General features: G+C 37.0%; 1 protein-coding gene and 1 long non-coding RNA gene across 5 annotated transcripts in view; both read left to right on the top strand.

Moving 5' to 3' along the window:
• mllt3 (MLLT3 super elongation complex subunit) overlaps positions 1-21,224 on the top strand; it is a 104,820-nt gene that overhangs the window by 69,141 nt on the left and 14,455 nt on the right. For all 4 annotated transcript variants that reach the window (NM_001017819.1, XM_087259332.1, XM_087259334.1 and 1 more), the window contains 1 exon segment: positions 2,991-3,584. In NM_001017819.1, coding sequence (NP_001017819.1) covers positions 2,991-3,584 — 594 coding nt within the window.
• LOC147835947 (uncharacterized) lies at positions 5,035-7,618 on the top strand. Its single transcript, XR_015495500.1, has 2 exons — positions 5,035-5,223; positions 5,271-7,618. It is a non-coding gene; the product is annotated as an uncharacterized LOC147835947 (long non-coding RNA).

The following is a 21,224-nucleotide window of genomic DNA, read 5'->3' as shown; positions in this document are numbered from 1 at the left end:
GACACTTCTATACAGCTTAAAGTGACATTTAAAGGCTTAACTATGTTAATTAGGTTAACTAGGCAGGTCAGTGTAATTAGGCAAGTTATTGTATAATGATGGTTTGTTCTGTAGACTATCAAAAAATATATATAGCTTAAAGGGGCTAATTATATTGATCTTAAAATGGTTTAAAAAAATAAAAATTATTTTATTTCAACCAAAATAAATAAAACTTTCTTCTGAAGAAAAAATATTATCTGTAAATTATACTGTGAAAATTTCCTTGCTCTGTTAACCATCGTTTGGGAAATATTTAATAAAAGATAAAAAAAAAAAAAAATCAATGGGTGGGCTACTAATTCTGACTTAAGCTGTATATAAAAATGTAATTTACCTTCAGTATTTTTAAGCAAAAGTGTTTTTAGGATTTTTCGGAAATGCACAATTATAATAGTGCTTTTAAGCACTATTAGCCATCACTGTATGGAAATACAAAATGGTATTACCATTTTGCTGCACGAATAATCAAAAAAAGATTGTGATCTCGATTCGACTCCCCACGCCATCTTAATCCAGCCTCTCTACGATTCAGCCAATTATATTGTCAAGTTCGGGAGAAGCATAAAGGCGGTCGCATAAGTCTTCACATTGTTATAAATACACTGCTTGGCAACATGGACACCTCCAAATTATTTTAAAAGTAGGGATGTCCCGATCAGGTTTTTTTTTTGCCCTCAAGTCCGAGTTATTTGATTCTTAGTATCTACCGAAACCCAATCCGATACTTCTATAATACATAAAAAAAATAAAGAAGATTGAAAAAACAGATCCAGGATGTTCCTTAATTTTTTTTTTTAATTCACCTTTTTTTAATATTCAACAACTCTCTTAACAAACAGAGCACATCTGTGACCTCAAGTCAAGTAATAAATAACATAAATTCTTCACTTTTGGATTTTAGTGCAACAGTAAATATAAAAAAATCTAACACAAAAACAAATAGCACCACAACTGAAAACACCCGGCAGGCAATCTCAAGTTTACATATCTCACGGTTTGCTATGGCAATGTTGTCGTCATCAACTTTATCATACCTCCAGACCGTAGACATACTCGCACTTTCCGCTTCAAGCTGCTTACGTGTTCTCCTTAGCCGGCATTTAACCAATGTAGTCTCTGCAACAAAGTGATGTCATATCGCATGTGTTGCTGTTTCTGTGTAAAAATCAAGAAAGAGGTCAAACTCTGTACCACCGCATACCTACAGATGTGTTAAATTATGAGAAATGTATATATACAGGATATTCACATGTATTTGAGTCTTGATCGTGAGGTAATTTCCGATCGAGTATGAAATCGCGTGATTGGGCCTGATGGGATCTCGACATACTGTACCTAGTAAAAAGTGTCACATACTCCATCTATAAGGTATAAATTACCCAAACATGTCATTTCTGTCTTAATGTAATGATGTATTCGCGGCTGCGAAATCGCATGTGAGCTGATGCACTGTTTGTTTACTTCCGAGGGTATGCACGTGCCAGCCAATGAGGTCTACTTTAAAACAAAACCTGCAAAGGCTATTAATTACAGGTAACAAGGTTGTAAATAATGTTCATTTTGTTGCATAGAGTGATTGTTCGGGAGCCGCGCGGGACGTATGATTTGCTTTTGTTTTCTTAAAGTGACGGCAGCCATGACATGAACCGCACTCGCAGGGAAAGTGAAACCGAAAGTGCGCACATCATTTATATGATCACATCACATTTTAGAGTTATGATTACGACAAGCATTACATATGTTTTGTTCTTTAATAATGAACGCAAAGTATTGTGCATGAAAATAAATGTTTATGGGGTCAGTATAACTATTGTAGCCTGTATAATGTTGCGTATAATGCTAGTTGTAAAAAAAAATTAAGTGAAAAAAAATTGCCTAATAATGTTGTCAATGACAAATAATAAGCATTAGGGGTGTCACAATTTCGATTTTTAATCGAAATCGATCGAAATTTATGCTCAATTTCGATTATCGAATCAAAAAATAGAATCGTCAATGCTGCCACGCCCCCATGTCACGTCAGCTTGGCTTGCCAAGCGGGAAAAAACAGGCTTGTTGAAGTGCTTGTTAAAAGCAGGAGACCCGTCGACAGAACTTAATCCCTATCCTCTTTCAATGAAGTCGCCGGTGTGTAAGCATTTTGGATTTCCAGTGAGTTATGTTGACACGGTTCGTGTTGTCGACAAAAAAGCACAGTTTTGCAAGCTCTGCTATGTACAAGTTACTTACGGTTCGTCCGATAGACAACACCGGCATCGTCATCCTTCGCCCACCCCCGTTGCAAATTCGCTTGCGAAAAGTACACACTCAGGCCCTGTTTACACTGTCTTTGTTTTTAAATGGCATTTTAGAACGACAACGATTTGACATCCACAGTGGCGTGTAGCATTTCTGAGAAGCCTTCCTTCCTCTCTACCTCTGAAAATGCACATCACGTGACCACACAGACACAGCCATGCGCTCGAGACAGCAGGTCCAGGCAGTCAGAGGACTGCTTCAATCTTCCACTCACTTGTACTTAGTCATTTTAGCGAACACCTCAGATACTGTTGGCTGGTTGGTTGTGCGTCTTTTTTACCGACGCCATTATAACGACACAGATCACTGCCTATTCACGAGTCCCGCAGAAAAAGTGATTGACAGGTGGTAATTATGTGTGTATCATGCCTTTATACATTTACTGTATGATTTGTTTATGGTTAAAACAAAGACCATACAGGTCAGGTAGTTTAAACGGTAGGCTACAAATAATTAATTGGTCATTAATTAATTATTCATAATCGAATCGAATCGTGCCTTTAGAATCGAAAATGTAATCGAATCGAGGAATTGGAGGATCGTGACACCCTTAATAAGCATATGTCTCAAATATAATTGCTTGTTTTGGTTGTTTCTTTGGATAGAATGCTGAATTAGTTCAGTCTAACATCATCTTATTCATGTTATAGGACGGCTCCAAAAGCAGCAGTGCTCTTACAACTACCAACAACATCAGCAGCAGCTCCCTCAAGCTCCACAAACCACCCAAGGACCACAAAGACCACAAGGACAAGCCTTCTAAAGACTCAAAAGAGTCCAAAAGTGCCTTCAGAGATTTCAGCAAGGACTCTGGAAAACTCTCTAAAGATTCCAAAAAACCCAAAGAGAATCAACCAATTCAGGAAGATCGGCCTATTCCTCAAATGGGTTTCAAGGAGCCCAAGAGCACGTCGAAGGAGCAGCGCTCATCCGAGCTCAGCTTCTCAAGCCTGGGTCAAAGTAAACGGCGGCCTGTGCTGGACAATGAAGGCCATGTTACCAAAAAACGGAAAAGCAGTTTTTCGGAGAGCTCGCAAAAGCAGCAAGCGTGTCCTGCCCTGCTGCAGCAGCAGCACCATCATTCGGATAAAAAGGTTTTGAAAGACAAGCCGCAGATCCGGCATAATCGATTACAAAACAGTGAACTTTCAGAGAAGAAAAAGCTGCAAGCATTACCGCCCTTCCAGGATGTGTTGGACCCCAATGACTCTGATATGGATGACAACACCTTCACAAGATCAGATGTAAGTCGCTTTTAGATTATTACGACTAAATCTAAGTCTTTGATTTTTGCGTAGTTGGTTAGTTGTAGCACAAGATGGTGATATTTGTAAGCATTTGATGAGCTTTATCCTACATTTTTATGGAAATACAGTTTGTAACGGCAAAATTGCCACCAATTCCTGTCTCTTCATACTTTCATGCCTTTATCCATGCTGTGGAACTATTATCTCTCTGTTGTTTGCTTCTTCCTTCTTTTTCTGTCTCTTCCTGTCCATTTTTTCCCTCCCTCTTTCACTCCATCCATCCATTAGGGATGTAACGGTATCAGAATTTCACGGTACGGTAATACCTCGGTATGAATGTCACGGTACGGTATTTATTGAATCATTTACAGGAAAAAACAAAACTTATGAAAATACTCCAAAAAGTGCCAAAAGTGTCAATGACTTACAAATTAGTCATCTATCTGTAAGCTTTGAAACAGGAACTTCAATTTTAATAACAAAAAATTATTAAACCATGTAAAAAAATTAAGTTTCAATTTAGTAGTGTTGAAAACTCATCTCATTCAACATTTAATCACTCACTCACTTAGATAGAGATGGGTTTAAAGGAAAATTATCATATAAATATAATCTGGTAAAAGCTGGTATCTCTGGGCATTTACAATGTCCCCTGCAACAGAAAAAAAACCCTCTCATTTGGGACTGAGGTTTCTGGGACAAGAGAGATATGACTTGGCCCAGGTTGTTAGCAATGGGGAACGTTGTGCATTGTCTTTCCCCCACTTGAGAGGACAAACCATGAGTGAGATAGAGATCTCATGTCTGCATCAATCTGAACAGTGTGCTGTGTTTCTGCAGTCCCCATGACTGATTAGTCGTATTCCCCAACTTGCAGGCACATGCACACACAGTGCTCAACCTGTGCAGTGCACATGCCCTTTTTAGTCTTGGATAGAAAGTTCCCTTCCAAAATGATCAAAAGTGCCCCCGCGACGCGACATACCCTCCGTCCCCGCTTTACAGTACGCGCGCGACAACACAGCTGATAAGAACTTGCGCGACAACACCACTATTCAGTACGCGCGCGACAACACAGCTGATAAGAACTCGCGCGAAAACACCACTATTCAGTACGCGCGCGGCGACAACACCCGCTTTAGGGTTTTCCAGCTCTTTTTGATCCCCAATTCTAGCAGCACACTCCATTTCCGCATTACTGGATCTGTAGCGACAACAGACCGCAAGGGATTATGGCTAAGCCTGGGCTGATGGGAAATGTAGTTTCCGGTACCTCCCGTTCGCTTCATTCGCCTGAGCAAATTTTCTCAGAAGACCTATAGTTTTACCGAGTCATGCGACCACGGTAATATCGAAAAAAATTAATATTGCGGTATGACGGTATTTACAATACCGTTAAATCCCTACCATCCATCCATCCATCTATCCATCCATCCATTGAACCGAGGATTCATTTTTTTATTAAATCCAGCCCTCAATTCTTCCATTTGTCTGTCTGTTTAATCTTTTAAACCTTCCTTTTGTCTATCCATCATCAATTCTTCTTCAGATCATCCATCTATCCATCATCTCATCCATCACTATTTCTCAGTCTTTCCCATTGTCCATTCATTCTTCTATCCATTCCCATTTTTCAGTCCATTCCATTATCCATCCATCTTTCCATTCATCCCCATTTCTCAGTCCATACTATTGTCCATCCATCCATCCATCCATCATCCCTATATCTCAGTCCAACCTATTGTCTATTCTATCACAATTTCTCAGTCTTTCCCATTGTCCATCCATCTCCATTTTTCAGTCCATTCCATTATTCATCCATCCATCCTTCCATTATCCCTATTTCTCAGTCCATCCCATTTTCCATTCATTCATCCATCCATCCATCACCATTTTTCAGTTTGTCCAATTGTCCATCCATCCCCATTTCTCAGTCCATCCCATTGTCCATTCATTCTTTCATCCATCCCCATTTCTCAGTCCATCCCATTGTCCAGTTATTTCATCCATCATCATTTCTCACTCCATCCCTACATCCACCCATCCAACAATACCTCTATTCATTCATTCCTTCTGCCATTATCCCTATGTCCACCCATTTGCCCATCCATCTCACAATCCTTCCCTCCATTTGCCCCTTCATCTATCCAATCATCCAACATTTGTTTATGCCTCAATCCCTCTATCCATCCTGTGATCCCTCCATCTATTCTTCTAACAGTTCACTCATCCATTCATCTGTTTGTTCTTTCCTACGTATATTCACCCATTAATCAATGTTTACCAACATCCATTTATTCAGATATCGTTCCCTTCTGATCCATCCATCTCTCTTTTTCTCAATCCATCACTCATTCATTCATCCTTCCCTCAGCCTATTTACCTTTTCCTCCCATCCTTCATTCCTTAGTCCATTCACCAATTCCTTCAATTGCCTATTCATCTTTCCATTCCTCTATCCATCCAACCCTCTCTTCCACCTTCTGTCTATTTGTTTATCCATCCATGAATTTTCATGCTATGCATTTCTAGTTCAATTTTAATATCCATTTTATTGTGCACGACCATTAATCCATCATGTAACCAATCTTATGGTAAAGTGCAATAGATTTCAGATTCTAGTTTTTGGTTCGAGCCTTTGTGTTTGATGCAGTTGACTATTAGTGAAGATCTTTTGTGGGATGCAGGCTTCTCTGTAAACATCAAACAGGGAGGTTGAGACGGGCTGTTAGAAAGCTGTGATAATGGAGGTCTGGTTCGCGAGGGGATCTAATAATCTTGGTGGGTGTCCAGGAGCCGAAGCCCCCTATTCATCTAGGTTGGATGTGGGAAATCAGCGCCAAACCTATCAGCTTTTCAATACAGGAAATCTGGTATTTGTTCTGAGGCTTCTTCGCTTTTTTTATCGTAAAAAAAAAGGGCTGATGTAGTACCATTTTAATTTTGTTGTATTGCGGATTGTATGTTTCAGAGTGAATCACTGCCAGACATGCGTAGTTAAATTTCGCTGCTAAACTGGTAATTGCCTAGTCTGTGAATTAAGTCTCCATTTCCATTTGTCATTCATTTCCTGGAAAGACAAAACATCAGTTTTTGTGTAGATTTATGCTAGAATGTTTAAGCTTTGGCAGTGTCACCAGTGGCAAGGTTCATTTACCTTCAGCTAGAGAGCAGCTCATAAACTGGGGGCTGTTTTATTGGCTAGAAGGCTGAGATGAGATTTATGCCTTTATGACACGGTGGAGAATGGGGAAAGGACACCATGAATAGCTAAGAGTTTTCCTTCAAAAAAAGAGAGAAGGAAAGAACCTTCAGTGTTTATGACAACTGACGAATACCAGGTGCTGTGTTTTTTGGGTCAGCAGGTCTTTTAGACCCTGGTGGCCCTGATCTGATCAACATTACTAACATTCACACAGGACATTTCTGCCTTTTAGAATGGTAGTAAAGGAAGTCGTAATTGCCCCTTTTTTCTAGACTTTTATCTAGGCCTGGGGCTTATTACTGAAAGGTCCTAACTTTAAAATCTTTTCCTATCTGTTTGTTAGCTCTGGTAATTTTAGGACCACATTTAGGACAAAAGCCATTACAGAACAACATTTCCAAAGTGCGTCATCTTATCTTAATTACAGAAGAACAGAGGAAGGTGGTATTACAGAAACAAAAAATCTTGAAAAGTCTTAACTTCAAGGCAAACTTACAAATTTCCAAATGGCAAAATAATTTGAAATCTAGTGCAACTCTTATAATGGCACTGTTTGCCAATGGCATTACTTTTATTGATGATAGAAATGAAGAACAAATATGTTTAATGGTGGAAAGACATTTGGAGGATCCTGAAGATGTTACTTTCCATAACAAAACACTTTTAAGGAATTTTGAATTTTTAAGGAACTGCCTCGCCACTTTATATTACAGTAAGCACCATCAACAAAGCATCATGGAGCATTACTGATTAAATTGCAAGTGACCTTTTTGGCCAAAGGTGAAAGCTTTTATTGAATAAAATGTCACATCTTGGTTTGTCTAAATGCTTGCCGGTTTTGTTTATCCATTTTGTTTAGGCTAGGTCTTTAGCTCCTCGCAGATTGTTGGTTGCTCAGAAACAGTCTTGAGAATAGTTTTAAATGTGATCATGCTGTATAATGGTGTAAGATTGTGGCTTTTATATATGCCAAAAAGTGCATAAATCTGTCACCAAACAAACACGTCAACAGGCAGTTAAAACATGTCTTATAAAGCGAATCAATGCATTTTTGGAACAAAAATAGTTCACATTTTTAAATGATAAACTGTTCAGTTTGATGAATAATTTACCTCATCACATTAGTAGCATAATTTCTGTATTCTGTATACTGGATCATAGGCACGACAAGGCAAGGCAAGTTTATTTATATAGCACATTTCATACACAGTGGCAATTCAGAGTGCTTTACATAAACAAGAATAAAAGAAACAAGTAAAATAAAAATAAAAACAAATAATAAAAATGAGTAAAAAAAAACGGGTAAAATGTGAAAATAAAAGAATGAAGAAGAGAAAAACATAATAGTGCAATCTGTCGGAAAAACGGCTGTTTAGAATATAAATAAAAAATAACAATTCAGTAGTAGCTATGATAAACTATAGTAAAACAAAAGGTTTATACTTCTATAGGATTTTAGCTGAAACGTTTTATGAATCGCTAAATGCAATGTAACATCTATCAGCACTTCGAGAGTCAAAAAAATACAGGCTACACAAAATTAATATTCTTGGCTCTTGATGATACATTGAACTCAAAATGAATCTAAACATGACATTAATATCTTTTAATATCCACAGTCCTTGCATCTTAATGTTTGCATGAATTCCAATGCTGCCTCACATTTGTTATTCTCAAAGTGAATAATTAATCAGTGCTTCCTGAAGTTAATCCACTGAAAAAGAAAGTTTGTTTAGGTAATTTACAATCAACGTCTGACCATTTGCTTTCATATTACGAGTGTCTGTTTGTTGACGCATGTATGTCAATGTTATATCAATATAACTGTATATCAATAACCTTAACCACGGCCCTCTTATCCTAACCCATTGCTATGAGACTATGATGTGCAATAGAAAGCTCCGCCCCTACTTAATATTTAATTTCAGTTGTGAAGTACATCAGCACACTGAAATAAAAGTCCCAGCAACTTCCGGTTCATGCAGTTTTTATATCACTATTGATTGAACTTAAAACAATTTAACAAAGTTGCCCCCCAATCAACTCAAGAATTGTGTAGTTTCAGCTTATTTAAAAAATGTATTTCAATTCATCTTCATTTCTATAGCGCTTTTACAATGTCGATGTTCTAGTCAATTGAAACGGTGTCAGTCCAGTTTTCAGAGTTCAGTTCAGTGTGGTTTAATATTCACTGCTGAAAGTCAACAAATCCATAGATGCGCAGCTCCACAAGTCCCAACCAAGCAAGCCAGTGGCGACAGCAGTGATGAACAAATTTCAACAATTCATGAAAGTGAAGGAAAAAACCTTGAGAGAAACCAGCCTCAGTTGGGCACGACCATTTCTCCTCTGGCCAAACTTCTTGTGCAGAGCTGCAGTCTAGGCACCGAAGGCAGGAGAACACTGGATGTCCATCTTAGAGAAGCTGCAGGTGTAAGTCACTAGCGGGTGTTCAGGCTGGCCCACGGGATCAATAGTGGAGACTTGTCTGTCAATGTGGTCTTTCAGGAATCTGTCTCTCTACTCCTCCATGACCGCCACAGCATCTTCTGAGGATACGCCTGGTCTAGGATTATGGAAACCTCGGGATAATGAAAAACAGACTAACATAAGTGTAGATGCCATTTAAGTTATGTGTTTTGGGAAGTGTTCCCAGCTCCCACCTCCCTAATTAATGCAGCCTAACAATTCTTTAATAGATTTGGATTTCAAAAGCATTTGTGTTGTATGTGTACGCTAATGCAAAGAGATGTGTCTTTCATTTTAAACTGACAGAGTGTGTCTGCCTGTGCTAGAAAGGCTGTTCCAGAGTTTAGGTTTCAGATATGAGAGGATCCACCACTGATTTTGATATTCTGGGAATAATCAATTGAGATTTAATTGAGCGTAGTAGACGTGAGGGGCTTTAATACACCAGGAGCTTCTTCAAATACTGGGGAGATAAGCCATTCAGGTCAAAAAAATTATACCATTTTATCTGATATTTATTAGGATGGCAATGCAATGCTGACAGAACTGGAGTAATATGATCACATTTTGTTGTTATAGAAAGCACTCCAGCAGCTTTATTAAATGTTAAATTTAAGCTTAAAGTTCATTTGGCAGCTAAAGGGGAAAAATGTGACAAACTAAGAAAGAAAATAAAACATATTAAAGAATTACCTAAAAGCTCATTGAAAATATTAATAAATATTCGAATAATTTAGAAAAAATGCTAAATACTACTACTACTACTACTACTGCTACTAAAACACCGGTTAAAGGAGGTTAAGTGCAGCAGACATTGGCCAAATGCAGCTGATAAGAGTGAAAGACTAGTCGGGGGTGAATGTAACCCAATCCTAAAATCTGTTTATATGACGTCCTTCTTAAGCGTAGAGCTTCATGGGCTTGAAGGGAACGGGGGACAATAGTCCTAAAGCAGAGCAGTTGCCAGTTTCAGAGGCGCTGCTAGATTTATGGCGATGGTCGTAAAGCCACAGACCAGCTGTGTGCTGCTGCTAGTGACCACCTGCTTTGTGTTTTTGCTTTCGCCGAAGCCCATATGAAGAAGGTCTTCAGCTTTTGCATCTTTATTGCAGAATGATTTACATAAATACAGAGTTTTGAAGAATTATGACAGTCATTATGAGCATGCCGACATGTAGTTTGAAGCCCATAATTGTTTAAAAGGAGTTTGAGGGATTATTTTGACGATCATAATTTGTTTAAATATCCTTCGAAAACTGTATATCATAGGCTAATGTGTGTAAGTGTTCATGTAAAAGTAAATGATGATATTAGGGTTTCTATTTTCATACATTTTACTTACACATCTTTTATTTAAAACTAATTGTAGTATACACTGCAAAAAAATTGATTGAACATAAAACAATTAAATTGTTCAAAAAAAGACACAAGGATTAAGTTGTTTCAACTCATTATAAATAATCAATTTGAACATCAGCTGAAGTCATTTCTTAAGTGTAACCAAATGGTGCTAAATAAATAACAACATTAATTTCAATTAAATATATATTTTTAGGATTTGTCATTGTAGGATTATAAACCTCTTTACTGTCAGTTTAGATCGGTTAACGCTGTAAACCTATAGTTAAAAATGAGTTGGACTTGATGAACTTGATTCTTTTTAAACGTCTGTCAAATGCAATAAATTGTGCTGGTCAGTTTCTTTTGAACATAGCAGTTTTGTTCTTGAAAAGCTTATTTTTGTACTGTAGTCTTCAATGTAAAAATGCTGGGTTCCACACGATTCTTTCATTTTGTCCCAACACAAATCAATTGAGTTAACTTCATCGAAGTTAGACATTTGAGTGAATGGAATTTAAAACCATTAAGTTGTCCCAAAATAAATGTAATTCCTTCATGTTGTCCCTACACAAATCGATTAAGTTAATTTTATGGTATTTACAAATTTATTTTAAATTAAAAAAGTTTAATTAAAATGAAATCTAAATAAATTTATTAAAATTAGTAAATAAATGTATTATCGTAGGATTATAAACTTCTTTACTGTCAGTTTAGATCGGTTTAACACTGATATTTAAGTCCATAGTTAAAAATGATTTGCACTGTTGAATAGTCATTTAATTATTTATTATTTAAGCATAAAATGAAAGCAATTTCAAGTAATGATTTTGAAAAGCAGTTTTTTTTTCTGAAAAGCTTAGTTTTTACTGCAGTCTTCACTGTAAAAAAGTGCAGGTTTCCATACAGTTCTTTCATGTCGTCCCAACACATTAATTCACTTAATTTATGTTAACATTAATTTAAGTTAACTTAATGCTTTCTTTTACAAATTTAAGTGGATTGAACATAAAATATTAAGTTGTCCCAAAAAACCCTGAGGAATTTTGTTATTTCAACTTATTTTAGATAAGTAGTTAAACAAGCAGCAAAAGTTATTTTTGAGTGTCAAACGATCATCCTCATATCTTTTTATATACTGCTCAAGAAAAATTTATCATTTTGTGGAAACTGTATATTTTCAGAATTGATTACTCAATTAAAATTATCAAAAGAAGAGTCTTTATTTGAAGCAGATTTGGTTTGTGACATTATATGTCTATTTATTGTCACTTTTAATCAGTTTAATTCATCCTTTTTGATTAAAAGCTATTAAGTTAATGAATTTCTGTTGATCATCATTGATCATATGAATGTCCTCTGACAAGTTCATTTTCATTTGAAATGCATTTTAAAATGCAATTTTCAGCACCATGGCATGATCCTTACATACGGTTTTGGTGCACACACAAGTTTGAGCAATTATTTTATAACTTGAATTTCACATAAACGTTTGACGAGAATTATATATCAAGTTATATCAGACACACGTCTGTTAATGATCGTTTAAGGTCCACATTTTGTCTTGCAACAGCAAATGAACAAAGATTTCCCAGTTTAATAGCTGAGTTTATGTCTTCAGAGCACCGCTGCTTTAATGCTTCATTTTAGTCTGGTGGTCTGCACGTCAACACACTGCAAAGCGTGTCAATGCCGATGAAAGTTGCTATTTCATTAGCTCTGGTGAAAAAAAAGTAAAAACGAAATGTAGCATTTTACAGCAGAGTCACAGCTCTCCCATTACTCAAGCCTGGATGACAGCAAGACTCTTTCTCCTGCGTGTTTTCAGGAGTTGAAACCCAAACACTCCAGACGATCTTCTACTTAAAGATCTGCATGCCTTTCTTTAGTGAGTGATGACACTGGTTTTATTGTCCAAAGGGGTGCAGGGCTTCAATGAGCTTTTACAAGCGTCTAGTTTGGGAAGAAGGGTATAGGAGAAAGGCGGCTTGATTTACAACGCTGGACCCTGAACATGCGTTTGATGTCAGCTTGGCTCCCAGACGGACAAACAGGCAGTAAAATGCAGACTGAGGAGAAGAGAAAGGGGGAAAAAAAAGTGAGAACGAAGGAAGAGGAACTTCAAAGAAAGCAACTTTGCTCTTGCACAGACTCGGCGAGGGGTGTAAGTTAAGTGTCTTTACCACCCTGCTCGCTGGACTTTTGGCAGCCGCTATTGTCAACTGTGTTCACGGGGAGATTTTTAGCACCTGCCCCCTGCCAGCCACTCTCACTACCACCACTGTCACCCCCAGTCGAGAGAGTGAGCCGTAACACTTTTATAGCTCACCGTTATATACAGCTTTCCATTCGTAGCGGTGTTTCTGTAGGTTTAAGGTGGATCGAGGATGCCCGCGGAAAATGGGTTTAAGTGGAATCTGCGTTTAAAAAGGTTGTTTGGAAAGGGCAGGATGAAATTTAGAGCTTGCAATTCATTATAAACATTGAAAAAAAAATTTAATTAAAGAAATTATTTGGATGTTGCTTTAACTTATTTTAATAAGTTATTCAGGTTTCATATACATTTGTTTTGTTACACGAAGTTTATCTTAATATTTTTAGTCTTTTTAATTGACGCAAGTTAAGATTACTAGAAAAGTTCATTTGATTTAACTAAAAAATGTAAAAAATTTTTTACACTGTAATACAATTTGAAGGCCATAATAAACACTTAACCCTCTACTGCACGCATTATAATAGACCTATAAAAATATTTAACTGTTTTTCCTTTTTTAGAATGGCTTAACTTGAAGTGCTGTAAAAAATAATCATAATAAAATATTTTAATAGGGGTGTCAAAAATAATTGCTTCTTCGGTGCACCGCGATGCAGACACAGACAATTTGTTATCAGTTCAGTAATAATCATAACCGGTTATTATGAACTGATGTCATTTATCTCATGTGCTATGTCATGGTAGCTTACTATGGTGAGGGAGGAGAGTGCGAGTATTTACAACGATCCAACTACTTAAAAATGCAGAAACCGTGCACAATTTCACTGCGTTTGAGCTGGACAGTGTTTCACTGACACTTACAGCAAAAGCCCCTTTTTCACTGCGATTTGAGAGTATGAAAGTAAACTCCATTTCTCTCTCTCTCTCACTGTGGCCCATTTGACCTGCTGGCGTGGCGTTTCCTCTCCTATCGGCTGTTACAGCAATGCTTCTGGATACAGACATGAGCATGTGTCTGCAGAGTTTTCTCTACCGTGTCTATCATGGATCAGCTGTGATCGACCCTGCCGTTTGTCAGTACCTGTTTCCATCCACCTATTTTATGCGCATTTTGCAAATGCGCATAAAAAAACAGTTGATGGAAACGCCATGATGTGCATAAATGTTAAAAATGCGCATAAACTTATGTGCCTAACTGGGTAGGATAAACTTTTTATTCGATAAGAAAAGATGCGCATAAACTGCAATGGAAACACTTTTACCGCACAAACTCCAGTATGCTCATTAAATGTGATTTTGTTAAAAGCGATCATTTGATGCTTAAAATGTGTAGGAATGGATAAAACGTCAGGCCGAGCACATTATGAAACATCTAAAATTTTGTTTTGGTCATTATAAAACACCTTACCATTTCAGTGTTAATGTTATTATATTATTAATGACCTCCAGAATCAAGAGCGGCTGTGCTCCGCGTCTAACACCTTTTAAGCGCTCACTGCTTCTCAGGATTGTCTTCTGAGGCGCATTCATTTAGAATATATTGATGCAGCTTCTCCTACTGCAGCAAATGCAGTTTTTACTGTTGATATTTGGCGCCAGTTAATCAGGAAGTGACTATTTTCTTCGCTTTGACTCATTGGATGGAAACGCTGCTTCATTTGCACAACTTTTATGCGATAATCGAGTTTTGCACAAAGTTTATTCGCATTTTTGAATGGAAACATAGCTAGTGTCACTCATCTGAACGGCACCAGAGCATTAGAGCCAATCGCAGCCCTTTCAGTTGAGCGCCTGACCAGTCATAGGGATGTAAGAAAGAACTCGCTTGAAAAGGCTCAAAGCGAGCGGGATATTTATCTTTTTTTTTTTTTTTTTTTGCTATAAATGCTCATATTGTTCTGTGCCTGTACTTGAGATTTTAAAGGTACAGTTCAAATATCTGATTGTTTGTATTAAAGGACAAAATTGTATTACAAATGGCATGTAAATATAAGTGTTTTTATTAGTGGTGGGCCGTTAACAGTGTTAACGCAAGACTTTTATCGTGCGATTAAAAAAAAAAAAACATTGCCATTAATCTATTCTCAAAGTTGGGTTGGGAGCTGGGTCTGTTCTATGCAAGCCATGATGACTTTCAACATGATATTTAGCGCACATGTATACCTGACCGCAGAGCCGCCTGAGAAAAAAGTGCCCTTATGAATCAAATCAGCAGGATACCTGACTTTAACTGCAGTTCAGCAGTTTCACTTTAACTCATGAACATTTCATTCATGCCCCCTGACAAACTGGGGTATTAGATGCAAATAAGCAATACTTGTAATTTTACGTTACTGTACAAATAGCTCAAATTTGCTCATTCTGAGGTGGGAATTGGCGCACATGCAACATGCAATGTAAAACATATGCTGGATAAGTTGGTGGTTCATTCTGCGGTGGTGACCCCAGATTAATAAAGAGAATAAACCAAAAAGAAAATGAATGAATCAATATTCTACATATAAATATTAGCATCTGACAGACCATGTAAATGATCAATTGAGACTCAATAGTATCAGTTTTGTAGGTTTGCAAACTCTGACGTCAGTCACAAAATTATCAAAAAGCATGCGTTTAAACAACTGCCATCCAAATAGGGCTTTTGATTCCTGTTTATTACTTAAAAGCTTCGAACAATCTTCACCATAGAAATGCCTTATAAATACAGGAGCCTTGACTTGACTGGTAAAAATGGCAAGGATTAGGAGAGTCATCTAGTTTGGACCCACCCCCCCGCACCCCGACTGTTGTGTCCTAATAGACAGCATTAGTCGGCATTTTCCCAAGAGTATTCTAAAACCTTTCTTATCCATTAGCCATAATCACCATACTAGCTCTATTATTAATCCCACAGTCACTCCTTCCATTCGCCAAGCAGCTGAATGGCTTGTGCTCATACATTTTGTCCAAGAGAGCCGATTCAGTTTCACCAAGTGCTCATCAGAGAAGAATGTAAACAAATTAATTCAGATTAACTTTAATAGCTTCTTTAGATTTCCTCTCGGGACGCTCTCCAAGAAGAATTAGGTTAATAGTTTCACATTGAACTTCTTAGCTTTTTCCCCCCCAGAATGTTTCTCCACGCAATTTCAGAAAGCTTGTAAAATGCGTATCCTGCCAGAGCGCAAATATAAAGTTAACGTGAGTACAGCGCAGAGAAGCAAAGTGAACTTTAATGTAACTTTAAACCTCAAAACTTCAGCCAAGTGGCGAGCTGCGAGGGCGGTTGTAACAGAGCGCCTTTCTTTCTCTTTTATCCTCGGCCCCATTTGCCACAATAAGCCTGATTTGTATTATACCTCCGTTTGGTCGGAAAGTCTTTGTGGATTGCAGTTAATCAGTCCAATTCGCTCCACTTACAGCTCACTTCTGAATGTAATTTTAAAAGAGCATCATTACATTCGTTTTGCTTTGTTAGAACAGGCCGTTTTCACAAAAGCCCCTCTTTGAAAGAGTTTTCCTCACAAGTACCATGCTAACCTTCTCTTTTGTTGATGCTTTATGAATAATAATAATGTCTTTTTTATATTTTTAAATGCCTGGAAAGCTGGAAGGATGTGCATTTGGAAACTGTTGTATTTGAAACGAATGAATAGGAATCTCAAAATTGATTTTAGTTGTTTTCTTATTGCATTTTTGCTATATTCGTATCTTCAGACCTTGCATATTTGTTTCGAACAAGCGATGGTGTGGTTCTTTCTGTATAGTTTTATTTGAATTGGTGTTTATCAGTCCCTCCATGATAGAAAGAAATCACGGATAGAAACCGAGAGAAACTAGAGCTTACCCCTAATAAATAAAGTATATGCTACAATTCGCACAGGCTCACCAAAATTGGACAACATAAGATTGGAAAAACGTTGCCTCTGAGTTTTGATTTCTGCTGCAACATTTGAATGGTAGGGTCAGAATTTGGCATCACCGACATGAAAACGTGAATCCATCCTGTCTTGAATCGATGGTTTAGGCTGCTGCTTGTGGTGTAATGATGTGGGGGATATTTTATTGGCCCACTTTGGGCCCATTAGTACCAATTGAGCATCCTGTCAATGCCACAGCCTACTTGAGTATTTTGCTGGCCATGTCCATCCCCTTTTGACCACAGTATACCCATCTTCTGATGGCTACTTCAAGCAGGATAACGCACAATGTCATAAAGCATGAATCGTCTCAGACTGGTTTCTTGAACATGACAATGAGTTCACTGTACTCAAATGGCTTCCACAGTCACCAGATCTCAATCCAATGGAGCACCTTTGGGATGTGGTGGAACGGGAGATTCGCATCATGGATGTGCAGCCAGCAAATCAGCTGAGTGATGCTATCATGTCAATATGGACCAAAATCTCTGAGGAATACCTGACTTTTGGGACTTCTAGAGTGAGTACTGTGCTAAAGTCTGCATCGATTTCAAGAACGTCTTTTATGCGTCCTCTGTTCTTGCGGTCTTGAGTTTTGAAACGGAACTTTGGCGGTTGATGATGCCGTTTCACAAGAGCACAAGGACTCAATAATGCTTAAGAATGCATATTGAAAAACAGCATATGTCTCTCTTAATTGACACACAAGGATCAGTTCATGGATATCTCTGCTAATGAATCAGGTGTGTTAGGAAAGGAAGAAGACACAATATGTGCAGGGCGGGGGGTTCCGAGGACTAGAATTGAGAACCACTGGTATAGTGGTCAAACAGAATGCATATGAATGCATGTCACCGTAACATCAGATGATGGGATCACACACAGGATGAGAGTCATTTATAGACAACCTACATTGGACACTAGATTCTCACAGAAATCAGTCAAGTGAAGGAAAAATCATGGTTTGGGGTAACAGTCAGTATGTGGGCATGCGAGAGATCTGCAGAGTGGATGGCAACATCATCAGCCTGAGGTATCAAGACATTTGCCTATTACATTACAAACCACAGGAGAGGGCAAATTCTTCAGCAGGATAGCGCTCCTTCTCATACTTCAGCCTCCACATTAAAGTTCCTGAAAGCAAAGATGGTCAAGGTGCTCCAGGATTGGCCAACCCAGTCATGTCTGCTGTAAGATGGAGGAGGCATTGAAGATGAGTCCAAAGAATCTTGATGAACTCTGGGGGTTCAAAAATGCCATTCCAGATGATTTTATTAAGTTATTTGAGTCATTGCAGAGATGTATGGATGCAGTCCTTCAAGCTCATGGGAGTCATACACAATATTAATTCTTTTTCCAATGCAGCATGACTTTATATTCTATACTGTACATTATTTCTGTTAAGTGGCAAGACTTTTGTCTAAGCAAAGTCAGACCTCACTGTCCTAATGAAATAATTAAAAATCAAGGCATGATCATATTTTATTTTGGAAAATAAGTGTAATCTAGAGGCCTTTGCCTTTCATATAAGCAACTTTTGATACCAAATGATCAACTAAAAGTCAAGTTATTATTTGCAGTTCCTAAAACTTGGATCGGCAAATAGACTTTTGTCAGGTAGTGTACTATGGATTTGAATGTTATGAACTATGTCCTGACTGCCTGAAATATGCAGGAAAATAACTTTTTTTTTTTTAAAGTCATGAGTGTATTGAAACACAATTGTAACCCCCATTTCAAAGCATTTTATGTAGACAACTTCAAATCCAATTTACTCTATAGTTAGATTTTTTCTTAACTTCAGTTTCCATATTTTTAAAATAGCTGCCCCATCCTAACACAGTATGAATCAATGGAAAGCTATTTTATTTAACTCTCACGTCATGCATAAATCTTATGTAACCAAACTGACACTTATGATTGGTTTTGATTGGTTATTTAAAAACAGTCTTAAAAGAATAAAAATATTTCAAATATTATCAAAAAGTAAGTAAATATGGAAGAAAACACTTCAGGTCCTTGCCTTTTAACCAGCATTGCTCATGAACACAAGATGTGATTGGTTGCATTTTAATAATGTTTTCAGTAAACGTGCCGCATGTGTCTCTAAAAGCAAACAGGGGCCTTTAAAAACACGTCTGCTCATTTTCTTCCATAGGATCCAATCAATCACCGTCCCATTGTTCAAGAGGTTTGGGTCTGTGGTGAGATATTGCCCCGCCAGTTCAAAGGTGCCTCGTAAATTTCAGGATCCTCAACAATTAATTCACAGATGCAACAGTTCAAAGAGGCCTCCACTAAATCTGCTTTAACCTCCGCATGATGGACTCAACGTACACTCGCTGAATACATGTCTTGTTTACTTTGCTATGTTTTCATTTATGATTGAGATCTGTATTATCAGCAGTGCACCCTAGTGGTCAAAGATTTTTCAAATGATTTTCAAAAGAAGTCATATCTCCACAAGGCTTAAAGAAATTCAGTACAACCTGTAAAATACTACAAAGCTGTTGACATGGAATTGAACCAGATTTTGGTAAAAACCCAAATCAGAAAAAAAAAAAAATCAGAAAAATGAGTTGTGTAATAACAATGAATTGACACAAGGAGAAAGTACTGAACTACTGAAATGTATTTATTAGTTTATATAAAGGTAGCTTAAAGACGCCTCTCATACAGAGAATGAAGTCACATGCATTGCTGTAAAAATCTTGTTGGTTCTGTGGGTCAAATCTGATGTTTAATTTGTATTTTCTATTGGATTCAAGTCAGGTGATTGGCTGGGCCATTCTACAGCTTTATTTCCTTTTTCTGAAAGCATTTGAGAGTCTCCTTGGCTGTGTTTTGGATTATTGTCTTGCTGAAATTTCCGCCCTGGTTTCATCTTCATCACCCTGATAATGTAGCTGTTGGACTGAAACAAGAGGGTTGAGCAGAGGGTTGCTGAAGAACTACTGAGAGATTTTAGCTGCTGTCTGGGCTTTCACTGCCTTTCTATGCCTCCCTTTCTTCCTGTGTTCAATACTTTCCACTGTGTCTTTTCATATTGTGACACAAAACTTAATTTGTAGTCTAATTAGATTTGTTTCCTTTGCATATATAGTTTTTTGTTGTTGTTGTTGTTGTTGTTAGCAGCATCCAGGGAAAATTTCAAGTCAACAGTACCTTTAGAAATATATTTTGTGAAAAAATGGTAACGTGCTCAATACTCGTCTCCCTCACAAATCAAGAAAAATTGTAAAATAACATCTGTGAATTGTAGATCTAGAAATCAATTTTAGTTCTTTTAATATTTAGTTTTTTGTTGTTTGTATGTTTGCATATTATGTTTGTTCAGTTTTATTTATTTATTATTTGTTTATTTTGTTTAGGTGTACCTGATTTATTGCAAAACCTTTCAATAAATGCTGCAGTTATAATATATACAAATTATATATAAATATTTATATCAAATATACAAAAACTAACAAAAAGTTAAAATATAAAGTGTCTAATTCACTTTACTGTTTTCATTTATGATTAACATCTGTATTATCAGCAATATATATATTAGTGTTCAAAATCTTTCATCTTTTATCTTTAATCTTTTTTTTTTCTTTTAAAGAAGCCATATTCATCTCAGCCAGGCTGAAAGAAATACAGTAAAAACTATCAAATAGTGAAATATTATTGCTATTTAAAATAATTTTTTTAATTAAATATGGTTAAAAATGTCATTTATTCCTGTGATTCAAAGCAGTTTTATTATTCCAGTCTTCAGTGTCACATGATCATTCTGAAATCATTATAATATGCTAATTTGCTGCTCTGCAATGATTCAATATTATAGTTACATTTTTAAAGCCCCATCATACACCCGGCGCAATAAGGCGCAAGACTTGTTTGGCTCGATTTGTTGCTTTTTCAGATGAGTTCATCCCTAAATTACACATTTTGCACCACATTGTTTAAATAGCAAATCCATTTGTGCCACTTTGTAGACTGCTGGTCTATAAAGGAGGTGTGTTAAAGCTCATTGTTTCTGCATTGCTAATTTGAGGAATTGAAATAGACTGCGACATTGACCAACTAAAAACTGATCAACAAAAATTTAAACCTAAAACTACTTCTCTGCCTTTCTCTTGGTGGGCTTTATATCAGTTTAGTCATGACAATTTGCATTCGTATAACGTTATTATTATTAGCAGTATTATGTATTATACGCATATTTATATTTGTTTTAATAAAAACAAGCTTAGATTTGCCCACCTGTCAGGTTTTGGAGACTTATGCATCACCATATGGGGCATAATAATGGGACATGTGTTTGAATATAACTCAGTTTTTTTTAGTACACTTCGTTATTATTGTTCATTTATTTGTTTGCTGGAAATTAAAACTGAATTTAGAAACAGTTTTCAAACAAATCTTTGTGCCTAACAAACAAAATAAATATGTCTTCAATGGAGTGCGAACAACACTGTTTCCTTATCCATAAAAGTAAAGGAGTAAAGAGTGAAAGTAAAGAGGCA

The sequence above is a fragment of the Danio rerio genome, chromosome 7 (genome assembly GCF_052040795.2).
Source record: "Danio rerio strain M-AB ecotype USA chromosome 7, GRCz13ab, whole genome shotgun sequence".
Taxonomy (NCBI): Eukaryota; Metazoa; Chordata; class Actinopteri; order Cypriniformes; family Danionidae; genus Danio; species Danio rerio.
Note: the sequence above shows the minus strand (reverse complement) of the source record. Positions and strands in the feature narration are given on the sequence as shown.